This window comes from Echeneis naucrates, chromosome 20 (assembly GCF_900963305.1).
Source record: "Echeneis naucrates chromosome 20, fEcheNa1.1, whole genome shotgun sequence".
In the NCBI taxonomy this organism is placed as follows: domain Eukaryota; kingdom Metazoa; phylum Chordata; class Actinopteri; order Carangiformes; family Echeneidae; genus Echeneis; species Echeneis naucrates.
In genome coordinates this window covers 8468798-8488160 of record NC_042530.1, presented here as the reverse complement: position 1 = coordinate 8488160, position 19363 = coordinate 8468798, and the positions used below count along the sequence as shown (strand labels likewise).

The window sequence follows — 19363 nt, the reverse complement described above, 5'->3', positions numbered from 1 at the left end:
GAAGCTCGCGCCAGCTTGGACTGGAAACGATCAAAAATTGTCATCGAACAGCGCCGTGCAAGCTAGCAAGTTTCTCCTTTTTACCATTAAATGACAATGGCCGATGATTTATCATTGAAAGAATCCGCTGTAGTATACTTGGACAGAAGCGGTGGCCTTCAGAAACTGGCCGAAGACTGTAAACAATTCAAGGGTAAGTTTGTGAGGAGAATAAAACATGAGCTAGCTAGCAGTTAGCACGAACGCTAACACCCACCCCAACGGTATTTAAACCTGGATTGCAACTATTGTTCCTCTTTGTAGATCCTCAACACAATGAGGCAGTGTACAGGTTTTGTATAAGTGTGAACCCTTCTGATGTGATAGAGGTGGATCCAAGATTGGGTCACTATATTCTGCATCAGCCAAAGAGGGCAACAGCATTGTTTCAGTCTGTAAGTGAAAACTGTTATCTAAAATTAACTAAACTAATGTAACCGTCTACTCAGATGTAAACAAAATTTTCCCAATTCCTCGTTCAGGTTTGCTTCTTGGCCATGAAAACTCTTTCACTTGTTGAAAGAATATACACACAGAATCAGGTATGAATAACTCTCATGAATAGGCTAAAATACATTATAAGGGACTTCAGTGAATGCACCTGGACTGGATAATCAACTCTTCTGTTACATTTTGTCTTGTACTTATTTTGAGGTGAACGTTCTTCTGAAGTTGACACACCTGCCTCCTTTCCCCGAGTACACGTTGGATCTTTGCCGTTTTCCGTGTGGATATGACCACATGAGGCCTGTTTCCATGGAGGGTTTGGTCATTGCAATGACAAGAGTCACAAAATACACCCAAGGGGCCTGCTTCCTCTGCACTGATGATGACTGCCCCTGTTCTACAGGTATTTCAGAGGAGATGCTTCTCTGTTTTAACATTCATTTCAGTTCTCAGCTTCAGAAGTACTGATCTAAAGAACAGGCCATGATAAGCTTGTCCATACAAAATTGTATGTTTTCATTCAATCCTCAGACAAGTAGTATCCATAGACTTACAGGTGGATCCACATTTAATTATATTTTTGTAATTCTGATTCTAGGATTTCAACATATCCGGGTCCATGCACTGGGAGCCACAGAGTCAGCAACTGTGAGAAATGACTTCAGTTGCATGATCTGCAACTCACAATTGAAAGAGGATGTTAAGTTCAGAGTTCTGGGAGGTGACAATGGCAACATTAATAGGAATGTTTACTGTAAAAGAAAATTGCATTCATTTTTACTTTATGCACATCTGCATTTGTTTTGAGACAGACAAACAGCTTGTTGAGCTCATTCATGTCAACGCATTGGATGTTTTAAAAGGCTATCAGCAGAGTTCACTCAGATACCAGTCTGTCACTGTGTTTCTCAGAGGTAGGTTTACATCAGATGAGATTTTATTATATATTTTGTGATTCGTCTGATTATCTGATGATTGTAACATCAACATTAGGGAAAACAAAGCTTCTAGCAGATTTAAACCCAGAAGTGGTGAGGGTTCCTAGGGAAAGAGTGCAAGAGCAAGATATCCTACAACATGCCACACAAAAACACATCACAATATCAAAGGCTCACATTAAAGTAAGCCAATCTTAAAACAACAAAGAATACAAATCATACAAACAGTACAGTATGTAAGAACTTATTGCAGTTCAACCTTGATCAAGCAGGAATAAAATATCTGTTCAGAGAACAGCTGCAGACACAACAGTCACAACTAAAAAACATCAAATTAGATAGATTGGTGGAGCATGTGTGTGCATGTTTAAGAGTCTCCCCAATGCATTTTAATTTTACAATAAACAACCATTATGTAAACAAGCATAAACTAAGTTAATACCGTCTCTGTGTATTCAGCCTTGAATCATTTAAACCTTTTGTTATAAGAGTCTTCACAAAGATCCCCTGGTTTATGTGTTATTAGGTTTGACATCACCTACATGACAGCTAATGGGGTTGATATATGCAGCATTTGTGTCAGAATGCAGCTGCTTTGCTGAAGAGTCCATGACTAGACCTGACCGATTTCTGAGACTGTTATAGCTGACCCTGTCTTGTCCTTTCTCTTGCATAAAATAGTACAAACATATATTTAGATCTTTGCACCAAGTTTTATATTGTTAAAAGGCTCAGTTTTCATTTACAGGTCAAAACTTTAAAGAACATACAACACTGTAGACTCATTTCCTCAAAATGAGGTAATATTTATTTGTAAAATCTTAATCTCATCCATTATATTCATTCCTAGCCTGAATAACATGAATAATGTGGTTGTAATAACTTATGTTTACACCCAGTCAGATGTATTGAGGATTGCCATTAATTTTCTCTGGTTTTCTAAATGAGGCTAACTTTGGAACACAAACTTAGTGGGGGAGAGTTCAAATAAACAGATTTTTGTGCAGCTAGCCGCACACAGTGCCTCAAGGAGGGGTATTAAGTGTTTCTGTCCCCTCTAATAATATTGTCAAGTCTGTGCCCCTGAGAGCTTAGCAAACCTCAGCAGAGGAATTAACATATTCTGTTGACCCAGTCCTGGTAAGGAATTCAATCCACAGGGTTCCCGTTACTAAACATATATGTTAATAAGTGTAAGGAACACTCATTAGCTGGCTATGCATTTCGCACACAGAGAAATCTTTGTTCTTCAGGCCTCACTGTGTGTTTCTCTTGGCTGTGGCTTGTAGGTGGCATGCATGTTTCTTTAATAATTGCTAGGCAGCAGAGAACAACCCCTTTGAGTGTTACTGCTTTGTTTCCTCTATTCACACAGATGAGCTGTGTAACTCGATGAGAATCGGCCGACTCTACAGGGTGTTAGGCATTCCTGCTCACGTGCACCAGTGGCCCTACATTACCTGGAGTGTAGAAGCAAACAGTGTCCAACTGTGGGAGCCAGAATGTAAGGCAGTAAAAAGCATCTTGTTCAATCTACAGGAACCCCTGCTAAAGACACACTGACAATAGATGTGGCTCTTAATACTTTATGAAACAATATATGAATCTGAAATGTTTTCATATATTATATGCATCATTATGCATCATTACCTTACTGAAATGTTCACCTGCTTTATACGTCTACCTACAGATCCCCAAAAAGTCAGTGTCAGTTTCCAGGAGCTGTTGAAGGCCACAGCCTCTTTTCCCTGGAGGTTCCCAGCCATTGTAGCACATTGCTTTGGACTGGAAATTGTTCCTCCAGGCTTGTATAATGCATTAAAACTGGGTTTGTTGCTCAGCTTAGTGCAAACCAGAGCAGAGGCAAAGGATGCATTTGACTACTTGGATCTACTAGTTGTCACCACTGACACACACATACTGGGCAGGTAAAGGAACGTCAAACTATTAGAATGATGTACCTTCGTGCGTCCTATTGGACCAATACCAATACAGAATCTGAGATTTAATCTTCCTAATTACCCATGACCTAGGCTAATGTCGTACAGCTTGAGTTTGGCATGTCGTGGGGTTAAACATCAGGCCTCAGGGGAGATGTTTGCATCTCTGTCCCGTGATGAACATGGAGCAGGCACTGCCAACATCCATGCTGGCTCTGCGCTGTTAGCTACTGGGGGCATTTGCATGTTTCAAGATCTCTCCTGTTACAAAAGAGACAGATTGGATTCCATTCAGTCAGGTGAATAATATAGTCCGTCAGCTAAAAAGATAATATATAATTTCTGTTGAATTAAGTAACTGATGCTTTCCTCCTCTTAAATGTGTTAGTTCTGGAGAGCCGCACAGTGTCTGTATTCATCCCAGGGAAGAAGTACGGTGAGGATGCTGACCAGCAGGTTTCCTTCCCACTCCAGTGCAGCTTCTGGGCTCTCACTGAGTCATCCCAGAGGTCTGGGAAGGCAGACTCTGCCATCCTTGGAACAGCAGTGAGTCCAAACACAACACAGTGTTATCTTACTATCATCTCATTTAAAATACATAGTACTCTGAATGTGGAATATCAGGATTGAGATTTTTTTTGGAAAAATGCATTATGTTTTATGTTACTGAAACTTGATCTTATGTTGAATGATACACTTAGTTGAGAAAATGTCACATCTTACTCAACTCAGATGGTGTTTGTAAACAGCACAGGCAAAACAGGAACCTCAGCCAATTTACTTTTCTGGAAGGAAATGCCCTGCCCAGAAAACATTACTTCACAGCAGAGCCCATGAGAATAATAAATGCTTTGTTTATGTCTTTTCTTTTTAGTTAAGAATGTCAGTGTGTTACAATTTGGCAACAGTATATAAAAAGGCTTTCTGATACCCAGTCTCTTCTTTGTGATCAGGAAATGGGTTCACTACCAATGCAATTGGCAGATAGCTTTGGCCTGGTCTTTCAGTGTAGGGATGTGGTGGGTGAACACACCGTGCTTGCCCAAACTGTCCACATGCTCCAGCAGACAGTACAACCTGGAAAATCCCTCTACCCATCCTGCTGGAATTTTTCCTCTCAAGAGTACCAGGAGGTAAAAACATATAACATATTCTCACTTGTATTGTTTTTTAGCAGCCTTGATTTTTGTAGTTATATGTTTACCTTAGAAAGAATTGCTGTTCTTAATTTTCTGTCTTCCAGTTTTTAGCCCATGCACAAAGTTTACAAGTGAGGCTTAGTCCTGGAGCAGAAAAAATTATCCATGGTTACTACATGGCCAGCCGCCGAGTCCGAACACAGAGTCAGGGTGTCAAGATGTCTGTGGGCTCTATCAAACTACTGTAAGCATGCTACTGCAGAATTAGGATGGACAGTTGCAGAATTAATTATTCCATCTTTATTTTCTCCCTGACTTCATGTATAGCCTGTGCCCAGTCCAATGTAATGTCACTATCATCCACTAGATGGAGAAATCTCATCCAAGCCACATCTTCCAATGGGCTATTTTTCATTTGGTTATGACATATGTTTACAAACATTTTTGACTTTGGTGACATATTTTATGTGCAACTAAAACTAAGAAAATAAATCAGTTTTCAGCGAGACTGCCGGAAGAAAATGTCAACTCCAACTCTCAAAATATTTACACGGACTACACCACTCTTGATTCATTTATGTGTTGCCATCCTACTTGATACAGATTTTAACTGATTTTCATTCAGGCAGTCATTCATTTATAAATGGTCCTTTTCATGGTTTTCATTTAAAGGATCTCTTTGGCTGAGGCCCACTGCAAGTTGTGTCTCAGACGTTGTGTACTAGAAGAAGATGCCGTGATTGCTGTGCTCCTCTGTGAAAACTCGGTCACTCTCAAGCACGGTACACACACACACACACTCTCATACTCATCTCTCCCCCATCTTACATTCCATCATAAAACCCATCATTAATCTTGGTAATTTAATGGCTGTGTGGATTATGTAGTTTTTTTATGGAAATTACCTATGCATAAAAAATCTAAGTAAAACATTGTACACACACAGCTTAACCATTTATTCACAGTAGGTTTGATCCTGGCCATGATTTTGTATAATTTTAGTGTGGTGTGTGTAGGTAAGGTTTTTTTCTTTTTCTAAGAATGCCCGTCTCTTTCTACAGGGGCCTCTGCTCTCGTTATTCCACCAGATGCAGTGTTTCCTTGTGACCTGGATAGTGCTGATGGTTTGCACAGGAGAGACGTTATCTTGGATGAGCTTCATCAGAATATCCTGCGTTTCATTTACACCTATGCACCAGGAGCAGACACATACATCACTGAAGAGTAAACCTCTCTAAAGAGCCAAAGACAAAAGGTAGGCAGCACACACTAACCATAAACCATTTTGATGACTGTCATTTCTTTCTTGATTACATGGCTGTATACTCACAAAATTCTTATACTCTAGAAAAGGTTTTTTTATTTATTTTTTTTTTTTTAGAAATTTTTATATATTTTTGTAGTATATATATATATATATATATATATATATATATATATAGAGAGAGAGAGAGAGAGAGTCCATGTTTGGAAAGAAAAACATCTAAAATATATACAAAAGATTGCAGAGAGGTAAATTCAGGTCAAGGTATTTTGTTTAAAAAAAACACTTTATTAAAAAAGGTAAATAAATCAGGTCTCTGACAACCATCAGCTTCAGCGACACTGTAAGGCAAAAGGAAGACAAATACAGAAAATCCAGTTACTGACTGAATACATGTCCTTTTCCATTCAAAACAGCTAAAATGCAAACTAAATAGCAATGTACTGTTATAGATGCAAATTGACAGGGATTGGTAGTTGGAACCTACCTTTTGAATGACAGTTCCCTTTACTCATCAGTCAAGTGGATTTTAAACCTTGCCAATAAATGAGAAATACGTTTTTCACTGAACGAAAATACACAGTGTATTATTTCACAACAATGTCTTAGTTCAGTTAGTCACATTCTCAGCAGCCCATTTTGGTCTGATGGGTAAACGGCGAAAAAGTGAAATCATCATTACTACTCACTAACAGGATATTAAATCAGTGGCGTCAATATCAATGAATACATTTTCTTTGTCTTTACTTACCAGGGATGAGGCGATGCTCACGTTTACACTCTACTGCATCAGCTGCTTATCTGTTAAACATGAGAAATGAAGATGTTAGTTTTATACACAGTAATTTCTTCTGTAACAATACACGAGTGCATTGAGGCAGTATCTATGGTCTAAACTTGAAACTTTTTTTTTTTTTTTAATTCACAAGACTTTTTTTTTTCCAGCTGGTAATTCAGAAGTCACAATCTCACCACCTTATTGTCTGATGGGTAAACGGCGAAAAATGTAAACTCATCACTATTACAGCTGAAAGACTTGCCAGCACTCAATATTTTAAATTTTATATAAAAATTTGCACAGAAATAATTCGGGAAATTGTCCAAAAACATAGGTTGATGTGTAAATATAGAGAAGTGCAAAAAAAAGTTAAACTGGATCAACTCACTTCATGATCAGTGCAGGACACAAAGGATTTTGCCAGGACATTTCATGTCTTCATATCACTGAATCGAAGGCATCTGAGAAAAAAAAAAAAGAGAGAAAAAAGTAGTAAAGAATTAAATCTTCTTGCCACATCAGAAAAACCAGCAATGACTGATTTTATGCTGGTGATTCAGTTAGTCACAGTTTCACCACCTTATTGTCTGATGGGTAAACGGCGAAAAAGTGAACTCATCACTGTGCCAGCAGAAACATTACAACTAAACTCTGCCCAGCACTTCTGCACTCACCCTTCAGTTGACACAATCACTGGCCATGTGTATTTCAGCAGAGACCGCCCAACATCTGGAATGAAAAGATTCACTGAATACAGACTGAACCCAGCACTCATCTTTAGATTTTGTTTCTGGCTTTACCTTAATATTACCTTATCAGGTCCACCAGTCAAAGCTCCACGTAGCCATCTTCATTAGCACTCCTAAAAGCACATACGTTTCCGTTATGACAAATTTTGTTAGTTTTAAATACATAGTCATGATTTTACCCCACAGGTCTGCCACAGTAACTTAACCAAACCTCACAACTAATTACTCTCAGGAGTTTTCATCTGGCATGAATAAGTTGTACTGAAGGAATAGCCAATATGGCGAGGGCTGATGACTGATCACCCGAGGGTCAAAGGGTACAGTGTAACACAGCTTGGGAGCACGGCTATCATCCCAGGTCTGAGGACGGGTTCAACAGCAGGTCACGACCTCTGCCATGACCTTCTGTCCTCAGTAGGGATCACCACCACTTTCTACTGAGTAATAATGGGAGAGGACAATTCCCTGAATCGGCCGCTGTTCTGCTGACCTCTGGACAAACCAGATTAGGACAGTTGTGAGAGAAGCAGTGAGTCAAGGGTGTCTTCAAGAATGATTTATTACTTTACTTAAGGGATGTGACCTGTCTGAAGTGAGACAAGCCAAATTACTGCTGGATCCGTCAGCCTGTGTGGCACACTTCTACACTAACATTTGTTTTATACTGCCACCTTGTTTTTCCTCACGTATGCAAAGAAATAAAAAAATAAGGTGAAAGCAAAGATGACGTCAGGGCAGTGTGTAGCTTTTATTGTGAGCACTACATATATTCTTCAAAATCCACATGCGTTTGCGACACACGTCTCAATGCCGTGGCTTCCAGCACTAACAGTCTGTTTGTGTTTAAAGAAAAAGGTCTTTAACACCTCTGTCACCATTTTAATCCGAATGAAATCTGTAAAGCAGCTACAGCACGCGCTCCGCTCACCCACGTGGCACAAATGCTAACTAGCTTTATGCTAACTGCAGCCGCGCTGAGCGGTCCGACGTTAGAGAGGAAGCGCTAGATCGCAAGATTACAAGACACGGAGACATGTAATGCCGTTTTAGCACTACCTACCTGAGTGCTGCCGGTAAACTTCGAGGAGGTCATCGTTCAGTCTCGGTGTGAGGGACGACACGTCCGCTCCCCTCGGTCTCTCCGGGACAAGAGGCAGAGTTTCCGGTGCGACTTCTGCTCACTGCGCCTCGGAGCTGCGCACTGGAGCTGATCAGCAGCTCAGCTCCCTCACCTCTATTTAACATAAAATCACCTCAAACACTGTCAGAGGGGGTTATTTTTAGTTTCTTCTGATAAATACACTTAAACTACATCCTCCCTTAAATGTGATTTGGCCCTGTGTTCACTGTATTCAGCTGCTTTAAAAATGGTTCATTAATGTGTGGCTCATCGGATCAGGTGTAACAGCGGTCCCGGTTCTGGTTCGGTGGTTGTTGGATGTCACCTTCCTTTTCTCTAAAACCCTCATTGACCGAATAAAATTCCCAAATGTGCCCCAAATAACTTCAAATTGAGTTATAGAACATATTTCGATTAAAGTAATGTTGAAGAGACGTGAACTCGCAAACGTCAGATCACTTTCCAATGAAATCTTACATACTTGCAATGTTTAACAACCACCGTGGTCCATTATTGCTAATATTATTATTATTATTTATTAAAAAGATGCCTGATAATTTTTTAAAATTCAGTTTGTTTGTTTGGTTTGTTTTTTTTTTTTTTTTGGCTTTTTGTAGTCTGACAGCCTAAATATCTATTTTTCAGCTCTTTTTTCCTTCGAGTCAGAAATGTATCAGTCATGAGGTTCTTCAGTCAGTGCACTAATTTAGTTGCAAATGAATTTCAATTATTTAATTATTATGTATTATTAAAATTAGTTTTCCTTGTTTAGTCTTCTTGTATCAACAACAACCTTATGTGACCAGCAAATAAAATAAATCAGTTTTGGATAAATTAAATTAAATACTAAAAAATGGGAATAAATTGAGAAATAATGCCCTAACAAAATAATTTCCGTTTATTATACAAAATTTATTGCCCATTTTTATATAAATAAATTAAATAAAAACAGACTAGTCATCAATTGAGTGAGCGACTTTCATAAATAGTTTTTTTTTTGTGAGAAATCGAGGAGCCATTTCTGTCACTGAAGTCATTTATTCACAAACACATTTACAACCATGCATGTAAAAATAAGAAGGAACGTGAGATGAAGAGCCTCCATTGTTGACTCTCTGACAGACCACTTCACATGACAGATGTTAAGTTATTCACACATGCATTTAGTGCAAATGTCTCAACTCAAAGTGCACACCTCAAGCATGACGGGCTGGTTACCCCATGGAATCTCTACAAATATCATACCTGGGACATGTATGGAACTGCACAAGGCAGGGCAAACAGGATTAGGCAAAATAACAACAGAGAGACATAATGTATTGCTTTCTCAAAATTTATACAATAAAATTCACATAATATATTAATTTACATCGTCCGCCTCTCTGTCGGGCTTGTTGGAAGTAAAATCAGGGAGGTAATTGTTCTTCACTCATTAGACAAATGCCACAGTAAACAGCATCAACTCATGCAGCAGAAATGACTGAAGTGTGTTACTGGGAGGACGATGATGGGCCTTGATTCTCTGACTCTGAAGCATTTGTGGTGTTCAGGAACTGTCCCGTTGCACCGACGTACAGTCTGGAGCGCATCGGCCATTTCTGTGGAGATCATTGATTTGTTAGGAAAATGAACCTTCCACTGGGTTCGAAATGACGCTGACCGTGTTGTTGTTTTGTTACATTACTGCAGTTTTTCACGGTGTTTGGTGTGTCGTTAAGAAATGGCCAAATAATGAACAGCATCATCATCAAAGATTATTATTGTTGTTGTGATTGTTACTGACCTTGACTGGGTGCAGATAGCCTTCACCTTTCAGTGAGTGTAACGCCTCTGTTTGTTTTGTGCTCTCTCCCTCCTCCGTGCCTTCCTCCTGAAGTGTTCGAGTCAAATGGGCTATGTAGGTGGTGGCCAGTATCAACACGTCGAGTTTGGACAGCTTGGTGTCCGGCGGTACTGACGGCAAAGTCCTTTGTAGCTCCAGGAAGGCGTTCCTCAGGGTCTGCACTCTGCTCCTCTCCCGAGCCGCGTTGGCTGCTGCCGGCCGTCCTCTGCCGCCGAGCCCGCCGGTCTGCAGCACCCTGGCCCGCTGCAGGTCTCGGCGACGACCGTCCGGACTGGGACTGGAGCTGGGACTGGATGCAGGACTGTCATCCACCGCCGCCCCCGAGCAACTGCTGCTGTCCATCCGGAGCGGCTGTCTTCCAACCATCGGGGTGCACTCACAGACCTGGACGTTTAGAAGAGGAACCTGCTCGTTAGATTTGAATTCAAACAGTGTAAAGACTCTTCAGAGAAAAGTTATTCTGACTGTTCTACCTTCAATGTGACTTTTAACTTGAATTGCATTTTAAGATATCGAAGTTATTACCTCGTTTATTAAATGTCTGTTATAATATAAAGTTGCTCCAAATTAAACAGCCAACTCATTAGTAAAAAGATCATCCAGCTGTCAAAGTCCAACAGAAAAACGTGTGAATGAATGCTGATCTGATCTGAATTTTGAAAGTGTACAAACTAATGAGATCAGTTTGTGGCTCCTGGTCTGGTGCAGTTTACCTCTGGTGTTTCTCAAAGGCGCTGTCCTGGAAAACGACATGAAGGCAATCCAGAGAGGACTGGGATGAGACGGGCTGTGCTCCTCTCTGCAGGGCAGTCCCCGTCCACGGCCACTTTATCCGTCTGAAGCGGTGCGCATCAACACCCCACCTGTGTGCGCAAAGGTCTCCAGAGCCCCAAATTTATTGGATACACAAAGCGGCGGACGTGAATTTCACTCCGATGTAATTAATCACCGGACCATAACACTCCCTCACAGCGGAGAACACGGCTCTTTTCCCTTTTCTAACCTATTTCTGTCTGAGGGCAGCAGAGGTTGCTTTCCAACGCCAGAGGCAGAAACCTTTCCCTCTGCTCTGATATGTGGTAGGCCACGTCCCTCTCCAATTGGCTGCGAACCCGACACTGTATTTTTTTTTAAGCCTATCAAAAAGTAGCAACGGGAAGAAATTTAGTCAAAATTACCTAAAAAATGTCACGGTTAGAAATAAAGACTAGTCTCTCAAAACGCAATTTGCAATAGACCATGAGGACAAGCTGACAAGTGTAAGGTGATATGCAAAACATTTGACTAATTGCCAGGCTGTCTTGAATTGCAAGCTCATTGGAACAGCTAATAAATAAACTCCAGCGCTGCAATCAACAGGCAGCCATTGAGGAAATAGTTGTGAGACTCATAAATTAATCACTCTGATTTCCCGGGCTCCAAACGGAGATGTCGGCAAATTAATGAAAGGAATTATTCATAATATGTATATCCCCGGACTGTTCTTAATAAACAATGTTTTTGTAAGGATGGAGTAACAGTGTTGCTCCCGGCCACTAATTATAAGGTGGAGTTAAGGAAGGTTAAGTAAGCTTGTTTCCCTAATTACCCCGCATCTTTCAGGGGTCACACACCCACGTGGATGGCTAAAACTCATTCAAACATTTGGCACAAATGATGACAATAAATACACACGTTACTGTGTTTACCGAGAGAGCTGGCTCATCCATCACAGCAGTTTGAACAGAAATATATGTTGTTAGCTTTGGATAATGTAACGTCCTGTAATAAAAGGACAAAATGGTCATTTTTTAGATTGAGCCATTCTCCATGCAGTGGATCACTTATTTGCCAAAAATGCACGTAGAAGTAAAAACATACAGTACATCAGCAGGTAAGAAGTCCGAGTTTGATGAACTTACTTATGTCCTCAGACCCAAAAAAAAAAAAGAAAGAAAAAATCCGAAAAAGGAAAAATGTCCAAACCATTCATTCCTTGTTTAATTCTTTCATTTTTCAGGCTCATCAAGCCATTTTTAACAATGTCATTAAAATAAACATGTTAGAACATACACTGGGACAATAAAATAATTTTTTTAAACAAGGTAAGGTAAAGGTTAAAATCCCTAAGATGCAGCTAAGTGAGTTCACACCAAGCAGACACTGACTGTTCTATTATTATTCAAGGATGAAAGATGTGCAGTAGCACAGTTAGTACTGTGACTGCTGTGGGTGGAGGGCTCTGGGATTGTTAGGGTTGTTTTAAGCACAGCCACACAGGTGAGAGGCCCTCTCATAGGAATCTTTCATTTTTGCATCCTACGAGATCAGATAAAAATAATGACTCATTGTCAGGTTGTCTGTCAACAATGAGAGCTTTGCTCCTGCAGCGACTGTGGCCTAATGTTTAGGAAATGTTTATTAGTGACTAATGGAAATAATACAATATTCATAAATATAAAACTGCAGACTAAGAAAACACGATGACAAAATACAAAGTCATTTATCAAGCAGGGTGGGATGAGGGAAATATAAATAACAGATCTAAAACATTTCTTGATTTTGGGGGGATTTTATAGAGTCAGTAAAAATAATAGGTAGCTGTATTACTGAAAAATCAAACGTCAAAATAAAGTCTACAAGAGATGCCAACAGAAAGAGTGAGTTAAAAATGTCGCCCTAACTGTGATCTGCCTACATACTGGACCTGAGAGGCTGCAGCTTCCACCTCTGCCTGTTGGCATGACCGTAGATGTGACCGTTCAAGTCATCTGGAATATTAACAAAGTCATACATTGAATACACCCATAAAATTCAAATGTGTCTAAGCCCACTCAGCATAATGTAATAAAAAATGAAGTGGTGATAAAATAATAATTATGAATATGATGGCAACAGAAAATACAATTTAAAAAAATCCAAATCACACTTTTTCAGTGATTTCCAGATTATACTGGAAGAAATATATATATCAATTTCTTAGTATTGTGTTTATCTACAATATCACATTTCTATTACACTGAAATAATCAATAGATACAGACTTGACCATGAAAACATGACCAAACCACAAAGTGTATAAAATATGACAGTTGATAACCTGCAAAATTGAACGACTTACCTAATGATGGTTCCGACATCATGTGTGTGTTGTTCTTTTTCTTCTTGGCCTCTTTCGATGCTTTCCAGTTAATCAGGAACTGTCGGGTCAATTCATTAATTTCCTTTCCATCAAGAACCTCTAAAAAATGTTTAAAAACAATAAAATGAAAATCAAAAGTGAACATTTTTACTATTAAGTAAAAATAAAAAAGTAAAATATTTGTCATAACTCAAGGCAGTAAAATTCATTTCCATAATAAGATGTCAGTGAGTAAGAAAATGAATGATATTTTACCCAGGCTTTTGCACACAGTAATTAGGCAGTCCCTGTACTTTGGTCTTTTACACACAGGATTTCCACTCAAATCCATTCGAAGCAGCTGAGGCCAGAGACTGAACACATCCTCTAAATCCTGAAAACGCAGAAAAAAAGAGGAATTTAACTAAATATGTTTTGTGTTTGTTCTACCCACAAATGTTTGAAATGGCAATAATTCCTCCCTAAAAGCTACCATCAGTGACCAAAACAGGAAATGACTGAAAACTTTCTTTTAACACACACAATGCATTTTAAAATGATAACTAATCAGAAATAAACATCGGGCAAACCCTTGAAGAAAGGGTATGAGGGAATGTTCAGTACAAGGGCCATTGGAAAGCACGTAAACAACATATCAGTCTATTTTAATAAACAGTGTCGCCGGTGTCATGTAACTACAAGTTTTCTCCTGGGGCAGTGTGAGGCTGGTTCCTCTAGCGAGTTGCCTGCAGTTGTATGTTTATCTAAAGGCACATTAATCCATGCCTGGAAATATGAATACTCTCTGGACACGCTCTGATTGTTCATTGCCTTCCTGTCTTGGCCAAAGCGCTTCCACTTTTCCAACTCGTGCTGCAATCAGTTCAGAGGGGACCCCTGAGCACGGCGTGCTCCCAGGCTTTGATAAATGATCGTGTCAGGGCCGTCACTCAGAAGGCCCTCACTGAAGAACAGCCCGGCCAAATTGCCCCCCACGCGAGAGGCAAGGAGAACAGCAAAGTCTGGATACTCACTGAGCTCGGCTGGCTTTCTCTCCTGGACTAATGATGAGTCAGTTATGAACCTGTATTTGACCAGGGATTCAATTCCCATGTCCTCTGTGTCCTGCACACAGCTAACGGCCTCTGAAGATGCTCCCCATTTGTCATCCTGGCTGACTGCCTGTCATAATCTATTTTAAAAATCCATAACATTTCTTCTGGATTCTGACCAAATGGGGAAGAAGAAAGGATCGATCCTTGAGAGCGCTGTCTTTGCAGAATCAATAGTGGCAGATGGGTTGTATAAATTATAGGAGATATCTGCTAAAAATGACACGCATACAACAATTACCTGCTACACCTTCTCAATAGATAATCATTTGTGCTGAGAAAGTCGTCTTAGCAAAGTGGTCAATTATAAGTGCCTTCAATGTGCCATCTGGCTTTTAAATAAAGTCATCAACCTCTTCAGTTAATATAATTCTAACTGAAAAAATAATGCCATCAGACTGAGAGCCTCAAAAACAAACAGGTCATTTTTCAAAGAAGGAAGAGGGCATAAATCATATCTCTGCCATCGCTGAATCTCCCAAAGTTAACTGCTGGTGGTTAGGGTATCAAATTGAGGATTCTAAGGCAGAGAAGAAAAATCGGCCTCCGAAGGAAAAGGAGAAACTTGTGCTTGTTTAAAGCTGTCAGTGAGAAACGTCTCAGGGGAACGGCTCGCTGATTTGTTGAATAATTCTGACCCCGTGCAAGCCATGGCAGCTAGGAACATATAGCAAGATTTTTAGGATTTAGAACCCTGCTCTCAATCTCATTTCACACATCGCTGCACAAAGCTAAACAACAATGTTAATACTGCCCTGATCAGGCCATTGATGGGAGGTCGATTTTAATGTGCTATGGCATTCATAGTTATTATGATGTGATATTGTCATATCACATCATAATATTCACATATTCACTTTGACTCCATATTGTACAGCAAGCAGTCAGGATCTTCTGCCACATTGGAAAATAATTCCTCAAATGCAGCCAGTTCCACTTTGTCAAAAAAATGAATAAATCCATATTTACCTGCATATTATGCAATTTGTTGTCAGCAGCAGAAAAATGCTGGAGTTCCTTCAGCACAGCCAGGTCCCTTACGTCGTCAATATTGTTATTATTGATATTCAGAACACAAAGAGATTCCTGTGTAAAATCAGATTCCCAAAAAAAGAATTTTATGGTTAGTCTAGTGACAAAATATTAAAAGCTAATACCAAAGTTTGCACTTTCTTCAAGTTAAGATTTATTATGGGCACACACAAACTGCTGTACACAAACAATACATTGTCCAACAATTTCTTTGAGGTGACAGCTTCTGAGAGGAATCATGTAACATTTTGTGTGTGACCAAAATAAATAAAGTTACACTACTTCATTTAGCTTAAGCTTCTCCGTTTATGCTCTGTATACCTGGACTACTAGGACCATGTCCAAGTCATACTCTAGATAGTGTAGTGACACTGTTGTTAAATATTCATCTTGGTTTGAAGTTCTATAATGGCACATTTATAAAAATCTGGAACTCTTAATTTGCACAGCAATTTCTTTAATTATCCAAATAAACAAGAAGCTGAAACTTTTGGTGTATTTATTCATGGCTTGCCTTCAAGTAAACAGACCTAACTAATTTGTCAGACCAGAGACAGCAACAGAGCTCTCTTTGACATCAAACCAAGTATAATATTACTTTTAGATGGATCTCTTCTCTCAGAAATCTGATTTATGGGATAACCTACCAGGTTGGTACACCATGCCTATCCTTTTGTTCTAAATTAGACTTTTTACTTACCTTATTACTTCTAAATATATATTATTTTAAATGAAGAAAGACAGAATTATGTAGGGAGTGTAACTGTACTACAACTGCAGTGGTATTGAAAAGTGTAAAAAAAAAAAAAGGTCATACAGCGAGTGAGAGGAGAGTCCTGGGGTCAAAGAGCAACTTCTCCCCTGGTGTCAGCTTCTGATTCTCCAGATGAAGCTCCTTGAGCTCATTGAGCTTCTCTAAGCCCTCCACCACCAAAATCCTGTTGCCACCAAGATACCTGGAGAGAAGAAAAGCCCACATAGGTGTGCGAAAACCTAAAACTGCACAGCACAACAAGCATTTAAAATGAACTACTTACAGTTTGGATAGCCTCTGCAGATTAGACAGACTCTGTATATTAGCAATTTTGTTGTTCTGCATATAGAGATGGGTGAGGTTGGAGGCAAAGCCAAGGTTGCAAATATGTGTAATCTGATTGTCATAGAGGTAAAGAACAGTGAGGTTTCTGCACATGGAGAGATCACCCTGAAAATAAAAAAACAAGAACATGATGAATAAAAGAGATCTAAAAAAACTTTAAAAATTAAAATATCGACGGTTATATAAACCTACTTACAATATCTTCAATATTCTTGCCTGAAAAGTGGAGGTGGGTAAGTGTCTTGAGATATTCTGGGAAGGAAAGTCCCATTTTCTTTTTTAAATGGTTTCTAGATTTAGCGATCAGATCTACATTCAGATGTACCATGGTGGCCTGTCACAGACACTGCTTCAGAGACAATCCTTTTCAGCTTCAGTCAAGCATTCAGCCCACAGCATTGGCCAGAGCTGTCTGTTCGGAAAAAGAAGAAGAAGAAGAAAAAAAGGCAATTATGAACTAAAATAGAACTTAGCAGGCAAATAAATGTGCCTCTGCTTAACTGCTTACCAATGCCATTTCACTTCAACATTAATCAGACATAATAAATATTAACCTTCTACAGAACTTTACATGGCATAAATTCTGACTGTCAATTGACAATTAGGGGTAATTGATGAAAGCAAACATCGCTATACTTCAGGAAACTTGCTAAGAGGCCAAAGGCTGAGTGACCACTCAATTTGTGTTGTAATTAGTGGTCAATTCCCCAAGCAGTCAGAGCAAAGCTCCCGCTTCTCCCCTTCATTCTGTACCTGAGGGGCTTGACCTGACATTGAGATATTAAACTGCACTTTGATCTTACTTTGCGAATGGCCATTATTATACATTGCCTTTCCATTTTGCTACTTATACAGCAGTCAATACGTATAGCTAGCTGAAATATAATGGTGGGGAGAGAGAGGAAGAGGGATCTGATAGCAGTTCTTTTCCTCACTTGATCTCAAGCCATCAGTGCCGAGGTGTAGAAGACAAGAGGCACTGATCGATGGTGCAGAGCCTGAGTATAGACAGGAACTATTGGCCATGTGAGCCTTTACACCCCCGGGTATCTTCTCTCTGGAGGTTGGTGACAGCAGTTTATCAATGTTAAATAAAGTGTGACAATCATACCTCTCCATTAAAGTTAATGCAGAGAACCAGAGGAGGGTGATGGTGGGATCGACATGGCTGTAGAAAACATAATAGGGTGTTATGAATTAAAAACTGGTCAGGGTTATATCAAACAACATTATGCTACCTTCACAGTTAGCTTAAGACATAGTTAGCCCCCTCTGTAGCCACAGTTAGCATGATTTCCCCACTTTTTATGATGAATTTTAACATTGGTTAATATTAAATAAACTCTCCTACCTTTTGGGTCGACAGCAAAAGTTAAAATGCGGGACAGCTAAACAATTTTTAAAAAGTTGAACAACATATCGCTCAGCAGGGCGTTTTGTTCGAGGCGAGTAAAACTGTTGCTATGGAAACCACGCACGCGGAAACGGTGTCAGGTCACGCCGGCGAACCGGAAGATACCAGCGTGTTTGTTGTGTAAATTAAAGCAAAATTATTAATGTCAAAAACAAACCTTCTGAAAAACCGGCGTCATTGCACGGTAAGGCTACTAGTTGATAAGTTAAACAGCATCTTAATTCAAATAAAATATTTTGTCGTACAGTTGCTATTAAAATAAAAATAAACTAAGAGAGAGTCCAAAAACATTAGATGAAGTACAAAGAATTAAAATTTAAAAACGCTATACATTTGTAATTTCATGAGCTAAACACACATACAACATAAGCCAAACACGGATTTTAACGGTGCCATTAACATACACATCAGCATAAAATCACATCAACTAACTACTGACACTAAAACTTTCTGGTTTTCATATTTTCTGACTTCTCTCTAAGAAGCTAAAAGGTGATATATGCAATCTATGTCTTTCAAGGCAGCATACTATGTCAGAAGCACAACACACTTCTCCCAGTGACCCCTGCATTGTTTATCTACATCATGCCATGACCTGGGTTTCCTGTGAGGGAGTGACTTGCTGCCACTTATGCAGGAGCATATGGCAGAGAGGAAGTATTTTGCTTTCTGAGCTTGGTCTAGCTTCTTCGCACACAGCACCACAGAGGAGTTATTTCTTCTAAATAAACATCCAGAGTCATTAGATCTATTGCGTTCATACAGACTGTTTCCTCTGACAACCATTCATCACAAGCCTTATCAATCTACTGCTTTCATCTCAGTGCCAAATCCACCAGTTACTCCCCATTTAATTGTGGACAAGCATTCCACTGCAATCTGAAAAGCTTTTTATAGTAATAAGTAACATACTTTGAACTTATAAAATTGTTAAATGTTAAAATAAAATTCACAGTTAAAGTGATTTTTGGCTGGCCACTATTTGACTTGATTAGAATTTACATAATTTTTCCTATTGGACTTTTAGTCATGCATACAAATGTCCATCTGGTGACAATCACAATATCTACATTTCCAACGAGTTCAACATGTTTCACTGTTTCTTAAATCACCATGAAAGACCAAACATTAGCTGAAACTATTTTAAAAGTGCATACTCTGAATACTTTCTCAGCACTTTGACAGTCATCTGTGTAATACATTTAAATATCTGGCAAAAACATAATCTTTTCAGCAGGCGGTGGATGTAGAAAATCTATACAATCTCAAAATCCTAAATTACATTAAATATAATCTAATAGGTTTCCCCTTCCTAAACCAGTGCATCGAACACCCCCTCCATTTTAAGAC

General features: G+C 39.3%; 3 protein-coding genes and 1 long non-coding RNA gene across 4 annotated transcripts; 1 reads left to right on the top strand and 3 right to left on the bottom strand.

The window, feature by feature from the left end:
* The first annotated feature begins 96 nt into the window (after nucleotides 1-96).
* On the top strand, nucleotides 97-10633 carry mcmdc2 (minichromosome maintenance domain containing 2). The gene is made up of 15 exons (XM_029528920.1): nucleotides 97-193; nucleotides 304-434; nucleotides 522-581; nucleotides 694-889; nucleotides 1085-1207; nucleotides 1299-1400; nucleotides 2800-2928; nucleotides 3115-3352; nucleotides 3458-3663; nucleotides 3753-3910; nucleotides 4318-4497; nucleotides 4608-4747; nucleotides 5176-5285; nucleotides 5565-5758; nucleotides 10291-10633. Exons 1-14 carry the CDS (start codon nucleotides 97-99, stop codon nucleotides 5729-5731), a joined length of 2037 nt encoding a protein of 678 aa, XP_029384780.1. The 3' UTR covers nucleotides 5732-5758; nucleotides 10291-10633.
* On the bottom strand, nucleotides 6021-8479 carry LOC115060811 (uncharacterized). The gene is made up of 7 exons (XR_003842297.1): nucleotides 8355-8479; nucleotides 7357-7407; nucleotides 7220-7274; nucleotides 6934-7006; nucleotides 6519-6568; nucleotides 6255-6302; nucleotides 6021-6108 (listed from the first exon to the last, which is right to left on the bottom strand). It is a non-coding gene; the product is annotated as an uncharacterized LOC115060811 (long non-coding RNA).
* On the bottom strand, nucleotides 9459-11339 carry tcf24 (transcription factor 24). Its single transcript, XM_029528922.1, has 3 exons — nucleotides 10971-11339; nucleotides 10198-10641; nucleotides 9459-10012 (listed from the first exon to the last, which is right to left on the bottom strand). The coding sequence occupies exons 2-3, from the start codon at nucleotides 10621-10623 to the stop codon at nucleotides 9905-9907; spliced, it is 534 nt and encodes a 177-aa protein (XP_029384782.1). The 5' UTR covers nucleotides 10624-10641; nucleotides 10971-11339; the 3' UTR covers nucleotides 9459-9904.
* Nucleotides 11340-12339: 1000 nt separating this feature from the next.
* ppp1r42 (protein phosphatase 1, regulatory subunit 42) lies at nucleotides 12340-17757 on the bottom strand. The gene is made up of 8 exons (XM_029529474.1): nucleotides 17711-17757; nucleotides 16796-17011; nucleotides 16538-16704; nucleotides 16318-16456; nucleotides 15438-15554; nucleotides 13633-13750; nucleotides 13357-13476; nucleotides 12340-13007 (listed from the first exon to the last, which is right to left on the bottom strand). Exons 2-8 carry the CDS (start codon nucleotides 16925-16927, stop codon nucleotides 12931-12933), a joined length of 870 nt encoding a protein of 289 aa, XP_029385334.1. The 5' UTR covers nucleotides 16928-17011; nucleotides 17711-17757; the 3' UTR covers nucleotides 12340-12930.
* Between the last annotated feature and the right edge of the window lie 1606 nt (nucleotides 17758-19363).

Coding starts and splice junctions, on each gene's coding strand:
- mcmdc2 (XM_029528920.1), top strand. CDS start 97: ATGGCCGATGATTTATCATTGAAAGAATCCGCTGTAGTATACTTGGAC. Junction 890..1,084: donor TGACTGCCCCTGTTCTACAG/GTATTTCAGAGG, acceptor TTCTGATTCTAG/GATTTCAACATATCCGGGTC. Junction 1,401..2,799: donor TGTCACTGTGTTTCTCAGAG/GTAGGTTTACAT, acceptor CTATTCACACAG/ATGAGCTGTGTAACTCGATG.
- ppp1r42 (XM_029529474.1), bottom strand. CDS start 16,927: ATGGTACATCTGAATGTAGATCTGATCGCTAAATCTAGAAACCATTTA. Junction 13,751..15,437: donor ACAAATTGCATAATATGCAG/GTAAATATGGAT, acceptor CTGCGTTTTCAG/GATTTAGAGGATGTGTTCAG. Junction 13,008..13,356: donor GATGTCGGAACCATCATTAG/GTAAGTCGTTCA, acceptor TTAATATTCCAG/ATGACTTGAACGGTCACATC.
- tcf24 (XM_029528922.1), bottom strand. CDS start 10,623: ATGGTTGGAAGACAGCCGCTCCGGATGGACAGCAGCAGTTGCTCGGGG. Junction 10,013..10,197: donor GCTATCTGCACCCAGTCAAG/GTCAGTAACAAT, acceptor TGATCTCCACAG/AAATGGCCGATGCGCTCCAG.